The sequence below is a fragment of the Diaphorina citri genome, unplaced genomic scaffold (assembly GCF_000475195.1).
Source record: "Diaphorina citri unplaced genomic scaffold, Diaci psyllid genome assembly version 1.1 scaffold207, whole genome shotgun sequence".
Lineage (NCBI taxonomy): Eukaryota > Metazoa > Arthropoda > Insecta > Hemiptera > Psyllidae > Diaphorina > Diaphorina citri.
The window spans coordinates 20,206-31,031 of record NW_007377644.1 but is presented as its reverse complement, the minus strand read 5'-3'; the positions used below and the strand labels follow the sequence as shown (position 1 = coordinate 31,031).

Sequence of the window (10,826 nt, the reverse complement as noted above, 5' to 3'; positions counted from 1 at the left end):
ATTAATAGTTATCAAACGAAAATAAGGTATGATATCGCACATGACCATAGGTAGGTACTGATTACATGATTTTATGTAACTTTGGAAACGTACATAACTAGTTCAAAGGTGTGCTCATAACAGTAAAGCGATCGAAAGGTGTGCTTCATGGCGTCTATGTGTACCTATATCTTGTATTATTGAAAGATTTATGAGACACAGGAATTTTTTTTTTTTTTTAATTTAAACAAGGTTTATATTTATACTCGTATTTGCATATTTGTAAACCCTACCTATGAAAATAAATAAGACCTTGTTTAGACTGCGGGAGTAAAGGGACTTTTCAGTGTCATTCTGGCAGGATAACCAAGGTATATTCTATTCTATTCTTATAGTGTAGTCGCATCGATTGACTCATAGACGCGTGTTCGTGTTCAGTTCTAGTAGGTACTCGATGTTTTCGCGTCTGTTGCCTTAAAACAAACACAGGCAAACAGACTGAACAATAATAAAGTCGATTGACGTAGAACAGCGTCAAGACTGTACGAACGTATTTACTACAATCGATATACCGATCATAGCGTAGACATACTTTAACATTTGACCAAACTGCTTGGCAACACATCTCTTTTGATAGTACATAACTTACAATGTAAGTCCATGTACTCTACAACTAGGTACGAATATTATTGATAAAGTATTGTATGTTGGACTAACCACTAACACGAGTTTCGTTCGAAATAGTTGATAAATGATAACACATAACTCCTAACCCAATCAACAATATGATTTGTCAGTTGGTTAATAAGCTTTCCCTGTAAGTGGGAGATTTAGTTTTCTATGATCAACATACAGACAGGATCTTGAGTAAAAAAAATAAATAATAAAACTGTTTGAGTGTTGTTCCCTCTATCCCTCTATGCAGTAGAAAATTTAAAGCAGACCAAAATGTATAATACCTTGATCTTGTTATCTTCTTGACCTTGAAAAAGCCTACGAGTGAGGCAAAACTCGAGTCGGTGTAAATAATAATCCCCAACTAAGAACCCTAGTCAACTATAAAATAAGGTAAGCCATTATATAATACCTAACTCTCATGTCCATACCTATGTTTACCAATAACACTAATAATTTATTTATTTTTTCCCTTTCATTTTCATTTCAGGAAACTGACTATGCCTGTGTTGTGAAAATGCCATCCGGTGAATTTGCCAGAATATGCAGAGACTTGGCTCAATTTGGAGAATCCATCAACATTTCCTGTACCAAAGAAGGAGTCAAATTTTCTGCCACAGGAGATATTGGTTCAGGTAGGTGTTCCTGTGAGAAGTATGGACTCTGGGAAACTTAACACCTTGTATGTATGTGCCTTTGTATTAAATTTCAGAGAAAAAGCAATATTGGACAAGTAATATCAAATAATGTTCTCTGAGAAGTGTAAGGAACCAATGAACCATTGTTGATTTTTTTTGCAAATAGAGTAGCAGCACTCAAAGTAATTTTTGAGTACCCTTCTTCCAAATGTCATTTTTGTCATATGTATTCCATTTCAGCCAACATCAAGCTAGCCCAGACTGGAAATGTTGATAAGGAGGAAGAGGCTGTGACTGTGGAGATGCAAGAACCTGTCAGTTTGAACTTTGCTTGCCGGTACCTTCTCAACTTTGCTAAGGCTGCTCCCCTATCCAATCAGGTATGTAGGATGTTAGAAATGGGTCTTCAATATTCACACTAAATTATACCTTTTGTCAGTACATAAGATTTTGCTTTTATTGTTATAGGTTCTTAACATTTTTTTTTCTTTTCAATTGAGGTTTACAGTTTATTAAATCATTGAATTCAAACTCATGTATTTTAATTTCTCATGTTGATAAGGAGGAAGAGGCTGTGACTGTGGAGATGCAAGAACCTGTCAGTTTGAACTTTGCTTGCCGGTACCTTCTCAACTTTGCCAAGGCTGCTCCCCTATCCAATCAGGTATGTAGGATGTTAGAAATGGGTCTTCAATATTCACACTAAGATTTTGCTTTTATTGTTATAGGTTAAACTTAACATTTTTTTTTTTTTCAATTGAGATTCAATCATTGAATTTAAAATCATGTATTTTAATTTTTTTGATGTTTCAGGTATGTTTGTCCATGTCACTTGATGTTCCTCTGGTTGTTGAATTCAAGATTGATGACATTGGTCACATTCGTTATTATTTGGCACCCAAAATTGAATCTGATGATAACTAAATTGAACACAAGTCATCTGTCTAAACTCCTTTTTTTGTTCTTGTGTATTGTATGTGAAACTTCTTTGAGGTTTTCTTATTGTAACTGTCCCCCCCCCAACTTTTTAAAGCTTAGAGTGCCATGTGAGAGAATTTGTATAGACCCTGCAGAGAGAATTTGGAAAAGAAAAAAGTAAATCCCCAACTCATATAAATATACTTTACAAAACACAACATAAGATTTATTTAAGCAATGAATTCGTAAGGAATAGGAGCTAGCATAACAGGTGCGGTTCTGCCAGACACAATATGGGCAGGTCGGGGTTGGGCAGGTTGTCTCTTCAGGTTTACTTTGATGCCCTTCTCTTTGGCCTCTTTCCTCTTCAGTTCGTTTTCCTTGACACGCTTGAGGAAATCTTCTCGGCACTTGGAGTGTTTGATGTGCTCAATTCTCACATTGATTCTGTGAAGGTGAAAAAAGAGGGAACCTTTTTAATATTACATTGATGTAAAAAAAAAAAAAAAACACAACCTAAAGAAGTTTGTCTGATGGAATAATGGGGTTTTCACCATCTGTGCAGCAATAAACTATTTGCCTCCTCACACAAACAGAATGAGTGGGGCCAGGAAAAGCTTGCAGTGTGTGACTGCACAGATGGTCACCGAATTAAATTCAGTGATTCATCAGGAAAGAAGCCTTGGAGGGATTTTATTTTCCCCCCCAGAGGGAGGGAAGGATGTACATTACATTGTAGCATTGTTTTAAACACAAGTTCTTAATATTAACACAAACAATTACCTCTTGGGGATAATTCTAGTACGGACTCTTTTGTTGACAATGACTCCTACAGCATGTTGTGTTACATTGAATACTCGTCCAGTTTTACCATGGTAATCTTTGAATGGCATACCCTTTTGTACAGCACCATGTCCCTAGAAAACAAAAGAAAAATGGAATATTATTAATAATATGCAGTAGAGAATCTAAGTAAAGTTTGGGTATTATGTTAGGACTCACAACATTTCTACTATGAAACATTTGAGATGAAAGATAAAAACCGATTTATAATATAACAAACTCCATGTCTTCTCTCAAGATAGTGAAGACATAAGAAGATAAGACACTAGATCATTATATTACCATGTCCACACCCAAACAAATTTTTCTCCCCAAGGAATCAATATTTCATTAGATACAGCACACTCTCAGTCAGGTATGATCCTGTACTTTACAGGCCAAGATTGACTCAGCACTTGGTCCCTACCAAAGAGGGTCAATAAAATGTCTTTTCAAGTGCCTTGGGACCGTACCAGAGAACACTTTGATCAGGAACCAGAACCTGTCACAGACCCCAGTAGAGTTCCAGACCTACAAGGCTGTTTGTCCCTACACCTAAGCCTTGCAGAAGGCTTTTAGTGTATGTAACAACCCAAATCATTGTTCTTACCTTAATGTCTACAATGTCACCAACTTTGTACACTTTCATATACACCGACAGAGGGATGGTTCCATGTCGTCTGAATGGTCTGGAGAACAAGTCTCGGGTACCACGACGATAACCTTTGGAGTTGGTCATGTTGCTGGTTCTCTGAAAGACGATAAATAAGATAAATTAGCTGATTAAGGAGATATTTCAACAGTTAACGAAGTTGAAATGGAGTTTTGATAAGGATATCTATGTTTAACTGATGGGTTGTATCTAGGGTTGCCAGACGTCCCATATTTCCTGGGACATCCCGTATTTTGGGCACTTTTCAAAATGTCCCGTACGGGACACGCGTGTCCCGTATATTCCCCAGTTTCACCATCTCCTCCGGTAATTAATCTTTACCAATGTAATAAATTAATATTTTCTGCTGTGGAGGAATATTAAGAGCAAGTTAGGTCAGGTATCAACTTACCTGTAAGCCAGTGACATGAGCAATCATATAGGTCAGCAATGAATAACTGGCAATGTTGAATGGTACACCAAGACCCATATCGGCTGATCTCTGGTATAGTTGACACGAGAGTTTACCATCTGCCACATAGAACTGTGCCAAGCAATGACAAGGTGGTAGGGCCATTTTAGGCATATCAATGGGGTTCCAAGCACACATAATGATTCTCCGATCATTGGGATTTGTTTTAATGGTGTTAATAATGTTTTGAAGTTGATCAATCCCTTGATCTGTGTAGTCGGTAAACATGTCCTTGTATTCAGCTCCATAGTGACGCCATTGGAATCCATACACTGGACCTAAATCACCTGAAATAATAAAAATGTATTATGTCATCTAATATATGTTTTCATAAATGCCCATTTTGATGTGATGCAGTCGATGCAGAAAAAAAAAAAAAAAACTTCACCTTCTTTCCTGTCAACAAGTCCTATGGAGTCCAAATACTCTCGAGTACTGTTGGGGTCCCAGATTTTGACTCCTTTGTCTGACAATTCCTTGGCATTGGTAGAACCTTTAATGAACCAAAGTAACTCTTCAACGACTCCTTTCCAAAATACTCGCTTTGTAGTGAGGAGTGGGAATGTTCCATTGGTTAAATCAAATCTCATTTGGGCACCAAACAGAGACAGGGTTCCTACTCCGGTACGGTCTGATTTCTTGTGTCCTGTCTTTATGATCTTGTCCAGGAGGTGCAAATATTGTTGTTCATCTGTTTGGACAGAGGTTCCATTCTGGTCTGGATTATCTCCCTGTGGAGAAAATATGGGAAGTAAGTTAAACATTGTGTGAGAATGGTGAAGTGTTTTTTGATATCTGATTATCGTCTTTATGATCTTGTCCAGGAGGTGCAAATATTGTTGTTCATCTGTTTGGACAGAGGTTCCATTCTGGTCTGGATTATCTCCCTGTGCAGAAAATATGGGAAATAAGTTGAACATTGTGTGAGTAAATGGTGAAGTGTTTTTTGATATCTGATTATGTGACTGTAATTAGGTGACAGAAACACCCAAGTGTTTAGTCAGCTGTTCTTCATTCTTGCTACTTGGGGGTGAGTAAAGAAATTGTCCAGTCAAGGAGGACATTATGTGTAGAAAGGTGGGTAAAAAAGGACTTTATATTTACCATTATCCAAGATATATTTCCTTATTATAAAGCAGTATGTATATTATATATTTCCTTTTTCCTTAAGAAAGAAAAACTTTTTTGGTACTTTTCCTTTTGTTAATTTGTTTGTTCAGTTGTTCTGGTAATCTGGTTATTCTGGTCTGGTTACTCTGGTTAAAGTAAGAAACCGGTTTGCCGCTCTGGCAATGTTTGTTTACAAATTTGAATCGCCCGCAAAATACACAGGGGGCGAGTTTTTTTACTCATTTCATCCAACCGGTTGGAACCGTTTGGTCCAATAATGCCGTTTTAAATAGTTTTAATACTCATTGTTTGCATGAGTGACGTCATTCATTTCACCGTATGAGTTTGAATACTGAAGTTTGGTGAAATCATGTATCTTCCAACCGATTATAACCGTTCAGCTCTTTACATTTTTTTTGTTTTTGTTTATCTTTTTCAGAAATTCGAATGGAAGGAAGTCTTTTAATACTTGTCTTTTTACTTTTTTTTTCATTCTTGTCAGATTTTTTTTATAGGTACCCCTAAGCCTAACATATATGATTTAGGCGGATCCTGTATGTACCGATGTGATAGAAACCTTTCCATGGGCATCAACCTTGCCAGGTAATAAAGACTGATTCATTGTCACTAAGATATCACAGCATACTTAGGTAGGTATTTACCTCACAAAGGTTGAAAATGGAGGAACAAAAGCTAGAAACCCAAAGTAGAGGGCTACCAAACATAGAATCAACAGTGTAGCAGCCAAGTTCTTTTCTTTGTTCCATTAGGATCTAAGAGATTTGGATTTAGGCAGGATATGTGGGAGAGGGAGGATCAAGTTAACCTGTCATAGCAGCCAAGTCCTTTTCTTTGTTCCATTAGGATCTAAGAGATTTGGATTTAGGCAGGATATGTGGGAGAGGGAGGATCAAGTTAACCCGTCATTTTTTTCTTAGAAATACAAATGCCCCTGTAATGTATCCAAATCATGTTCTCTCTTCTTTCTCAGTATGACCAAAATCATGAAGTGTGCAGGAAACGAAGACACATTGACCATGAAAGCCCAAGACAATGCAGATACCGTCACATTCGTATTTGAATCCAAAAGCCAAGACAGAGTGTCCGACTATGAAATGAAACTCATGAATCTTGATAGGGAATATCTGGGCATTCCTGTAAGTATACTCTTTGAATCAAATATTATATTATAATCAAATATTTCACTTAGTAGATTACTTGACCTTATGTATTTAGTTTTCTATGATCAACATACAGACAGGATCTTAAGTAAAAAAAAAACTGAGTGTTGTTCCCTCTATCCCTCTATGCAGTAGAAAATTTAAAGCACACCAAAATGTATAATACCTAACTCTCATGTCCATACCTATGTTTACCCTCAAAAATTCGAATTTCCCGCCAACTTTACACGCAAAAAGTCCGACGATGTCCTACGATGGCCCTGTTCATAACCACGGCCTGAGATTCAAACTCATACGGTGAAATGAATGACGTCACTCACGTAAACAATGAGTATTCAAACGGCATTGGACCAAACCAAACGGTTCCAACCGGTCGGATAATCTTGTTGGATCTATGGATTTAGGCGGATCCTGTATGCTGACGGAAAATAAAAATTGAATTTTTGACCTTTTACAGTTATTTTTTCGGAGTTTTGACCTCAGATTTGGATTTTTCACAACTTTTTTTCATAGAAATTGACCTTTTTATCATAAATTTTACCCAAAAAATGCAACTGTTCCATTTTCCATTTTTTACTCTTTCTCTCTTGTTGGATCTATGGATTATGGATTTAGGCGGACCCTGTATCTATTGATGTTTCGTGTTGTGGATAATGGTGTGGACGTGGCTTTACGTTAAAACTGAGGAAGTAATGTCCAATGTTGCCGAGTGTCAAGCAAAAATAGATCCCTTGTATCGAGGGACTTTTTTACGTCTTTCGGGGATTTTTTCTCTTTCCCCTGACACTTTTGGGGACAAAAGGGGAAGCTTGAAAAAATGCTGGAAACTGGCAACATTGCTCGTCAGTCTGTTTACAATGGCGAAACTGTGAAGATGTGCGTTTAACGATTTTTTGTGTGTGAAACAAGTGAAAATTAATTAAAAACCTAATTCGGCTAATTAATTATCAGTGATAAATTAAATAAATAAACAATACAAGTGTTTTAAAACCTCAGTGTTTTACTACTCAATGCTTCTGGCTTCATTTTGTTTCAAGGTACGTGTACTTAAAATTCCTACACAATCTTCAAATGATAGAATATCAAGAACAGACAAATAAAATAACTGAGTTTGATGATTAATTTGTAAGGATTTACTTACTCTCTTACTTTTATTGATAAATGCATGTACTTATTCTATGATCTATGGTTCAATCTTCAAATGATAGAATATCAAGAACAGACAAATAAAATAACTGAGTTTGATGATTAATTTGTAAGGATTTACTTACTCTCTTACCTTTATTGATAAATGCATGTACTTAGTCTATGCTCTATGGTCAATTGAAATATGCCCCAAGTATTCTATAAATCTATCTATAATCTTATCTCGGGTTTAACCCATCAACAAAATAGGTTTAATGAGAGATCTACCATGGTCCTAATCTAGTGGTTCAATGAACTGTAGAACTCTGAGAAATTGCTCCGTCGAGTCTACAGTCTAATGAAAAAACGACCGTCAAGTGTTGTACCTATATGTTTGCCAAATTGCATCCCATTCAGACAAAGTGTTGGGTAGTTTCAGCTAATCAAAGGATTTCTTGAAGAGGACTCCAATGGGGCTCCAAAGTAGGGTTGCCAACTTTTTTTTCGGCATATACGGTACAAACTAGCAAAATGGTTAATTGAAATATGCCCCAAGTATTCTATAAATCTATCTATAATCTTATCTCGGGTTTAACCCATCAACAAAATAGGTTTAATGAGGGATCTACCATGGTCCTAATCTAGTGGTTCAGTGAACTGTAGAACTCTGAGAAATTGCTCCGTCGAGTCTACAGTCTAATGAAAAAACGACCTTCAAGTGTTGTATATGTTTGCCAAATTTCATTCCAATCAGACAAAGTGTTGGGTAGTTTCAGCTAATCAAGGGTTAGGTGGTAGAAAATGCCTCTGGCGTTAACCTCGCCTAGTGGTTACCTTCCACTCAAGAGTCTATTATTATTAATATTAATCAAAGTTTTTCTTGAAGAGGACTCCAATGGGATTCCAAAGGTTCAACTAGGTTTGAAATATATTCCCAAAGTCATAACAGAAAAGTTCCGGGACCAAGAAAGAAGAGCGGGGAGGTTTTTTAGCGGGTTGAGCGGCCAGGAATGGTGCCAGAAAAGTTCCGGGACAAAGAAAGAAGAGCGGGGAGGTTTTTTAGCAGGTTGAGCAGCCAGGAATGGTACCACAGAAGGGCGAAACACCATACCTTGAGCCGTGACTCCAGCATACCCTCCACACCATGCTGGAGAAGTCATAAAGATTTTTCCTCCTCATAAAAAAAAGGTTTGAAATATAATACAGTTCAACCTGTCTAAGTGGGAATCCAAGGGACCGACAATTTTTTCCCACTTATCCAGGTTTCCCAGTTAAAAAGTGTCCTACTTAGAGAGGTTGCCATTTTCCTATTCCCACTTATAGAGGTAAATGTGAACACTGGTTTGGAGGAAGAGGAATATGCTTTGCTTTCCTACCAATTCCCACTTACAGAGATCCGGACCTAGGAAAATGGCAACCTTTCCCACTTACAGAGGCTCCGTACCGAGTATCTTCCCACTTATAGATAGAGGCTCGGCTTTCCCATTTAAACAGGTTTTTTAGTAAAAAAATGAAAGGGCCACGATTTTTTTCCCAGTGCTGGTTTGGAGGAAGAGGAAAGAGGAAAATGCTATGCTTTCCTACAAATTCCCACTTACAGAGGTCCGCAGAAGGCTCCGGACATAGGGAAATGGCAACCTTTTCCACTTACAAAGGCTCCGGACCAAGTATCTAGAAAAAGTCATTCCCACTTAAGTATAGAGGCTCAATTTTCCCATTTTAAGTATCCGCCCTGTTTAAAGTTCCCCAGCCAGACTGAGGGTTATTTTAGTTCTACATAATAAATCTCGGAAATTATTCAGAAGCCACGCCAATTAAGAAGAAAGCTCCTTTTTGTGTTTAACCTACTTAACTCTATTATGTATTACACTGGTCATGGCTCAAATTGTCAAAGCTCCCTCTTGCGTTTAACATAACCCTATGATAACACTGGGTACTGCTCATTTGTGACAGCTCCTTTTTGTGGCAATTTTCCATTGATTGGTCTTCTGAACAAGTACCCTAACCTCCTTCTTCCCTTTACTATGTATGTTGCAGGGATGCATCCATTGGTAAGCTGGCGGGGTACGGTGATTGCGTGACGGATCCGGTAGAGCCGGGAGGGGGAGGGGGTGGGGGGGCACTCATCCCACGCACCCCCCAGGGCATGACAGAGGCCTTGCCTCCCAAGCGTCAAGCCGTCGTCGACCGTTTACGTCGTCGAATCGAGAACTATCGTCGCCATCAGAGCGACTGTGTGCCGCGTTACGATCATTCGTTTAACGGACTGGTGGAACGGGACATTCAGGAGACACTGCTCCTCAAACAGAAGTATTTGGAGAGCAAAGCGAAACGCTCGAAGAATAAGCCGGAGAAGAAGTTGCCCTCTCAACTGGACAGCGGATTGCACAACGCTTCCTTACCGGTAAGTAATAGAGCATGGTTTAACTTTCTATCACATTACTTACATACGTAGGTACCTTAAGTACCATAAAGTTGTGTCCATACATATGTATACGTCCCTTAAGTACCATAAAGCTGTGTCCACACATATCGACGACATCGACTCTATGTGTGGACACAGCTTGGAACCTATGAGACAGAAAGTGTTGTTTTGCATGTTAAAATAAGTGGTAAGTAGGTAGCTCTTTAACACGTGGAATGCCGGATACCCACATGTCTTTCCTCATTGTTTAAACTAGTATCCGAAATTCTGAAGCCCTTTTAAGTGGTTATGAGGCTTTTGAAGAATGAGTTGCTTTGATAGGTACATAGGTACTCTATAAACCCTGATGTGGTTGTAGCAGTGAATTTCTTTATAAAGGAAGATTGTGGTGCAATAGAGCTTCCTATAATTTGGTAGATGTAAAGAACAGGTCAATTAAATTGTTAAAAATCATTAAGTATTATTCCACAGTATACATGCAGAGGAGACTGCGTGTGGACACATTAAAAAATAATGCTCGAGTACCTAGGAACTACGAACGAAATAAATTCTTGTTTCCCTCTCTACTACCGTGTGCGTGTCCCTTTGAACAAAAAAGAGGAACCCATCTTGTATCTTGTTGCCCTACGTATTTATTTATTTCTATTACATTGTGTGGGTACCTATACCTGTAGTAAACTTCGACCATAGTATTTTTTGCAACCCCAAAACACACACAGTAGGTAAGGTAACCTATTGTAGTCAATAGCCATTCAATCTATAGAGTTCATAGTGATCTCTGGTTTGGGTCACTATGAGAGAACAATGCTAGAGCGAAAGTAGAGCGACC

At 38.1% G+C, this 10,826-nt stretch overlaps 5 protein-coding genes across 5 annotated transcripts; 3 read left to right on the top strand and 2 right to left on the bottom strand.

Annotated features, from left to right (window-relative positions):
* Positions 1 to 1,074: 1,074 nt before the first annotated feature.
* LOC103505984 (proliferating cell nuclear antigen) lies at positions 1,075 to 2,262 on the top strand. Its single transcript, XM_026821178.1, has 3 exons — positions 1,075 to 1,289; positions 1,533 to 1,672; positions 2,106 to 2,262. Exons 1-3 carry the CDS (start codon positions 1,076 to 1,078, stop codon positions 2,214 to 2,216), a joined length of 465 nt encoding a protein of 154 aa, XP_026676979.1. The 5' UTR covers position 1,075; the 3' UTR covers positions 2,217 to 2,262.
* A 138-nt stretch (positions 2,263 to 2,400) lies between these two features.
* LOC103505979 (60S ribosomal protein L21) lies at positions 2,401 to 3,809 on the bottom strand. The gene is made up of 3 exons (XM_008470360.3): positions 3,643 to 3,809; positions 2,994 to 3,127; positions 2,401 to 2,657 (listed from the first exon to the last, which is right to left on the bottom strand). Exons 1-3 carry the CDS (start codon positions 3,769 to 3,771, stop codon positions 2,441 to 2,443), a joined length of 480 nt encoding a protein of 159 aa, XP_008468582.1. The 5' UTR covers positions 3,772 to 3,809; the 3' UTR covers positions 2,401 to 2,440.
* Positions 3,810 to 4,087: 278 nt separating this feature from the next.
* On the bottom strand, positions 4,088 to 5,463 carry LOC103505983 (thymidylate synthase). The gene is made up of 3 exons (XM_008470365.2): positions 5,261 to 5,463; positions 4,545 to 4,887; positions 4,088 to 4,443 (listed from the first exon to the last, which is right to left on the bottom strand). The coding sequence occupies exons 1-3, from the start codon at positions 5,261 to 5,263 to the stop codon at positions 4,088 to 4,090; spliced, it is 702 nt and encodes a 233-aa protein (XP_008468587.2). The 5' UTR covers positions 5,264 to 5,463.
* A 364-nt stretch (positions 5,464 to 5,827) lies between these two features.
* Positions 5,828 to 6,459, top strand: LOC103505982 (proliferating cell nuclear antigen-like). Its single transcript, XM_026821177.1, has 2 exons — positions 5,828 to 5,869; positions 6,258 to 6,459. Exons 1-2 carry the CDS (start codon positions 5,850 to 5,852, stop codon positions 6,457 to 6,459), a joined length of 222 nt encoding a protein of 73 aa, XP_026676978.1. The 5' UTR covers positions 5,828 to 5,849.
* An 844-nt stretch (positions 6,460 to 7,303) lies between these two features.
* Positions 7,304 to 10,042, top strand: LOC108251984 (neurogenic protein mastermind-like). The gene is made up of 2 exons (XM_017442664.2): positions 7,304 to 7,484; positions 9,610 to 10,042. The coding sequence occupies exon 2, from the start codon at positions 9,719 to 9,721 to the stop codon at positions 10,025 to 10,027; it is 309 nt and encodes a 102-aa protein (XP_017298153.2). The 5' UTR covers positions 7,304 to 7,484; positions 9,610 to 9,718; the 3' UTR covers positions 10,028 to 10,042.
* Positions 10,043 to 10,826: the final 784 nt, after the last annotated feature.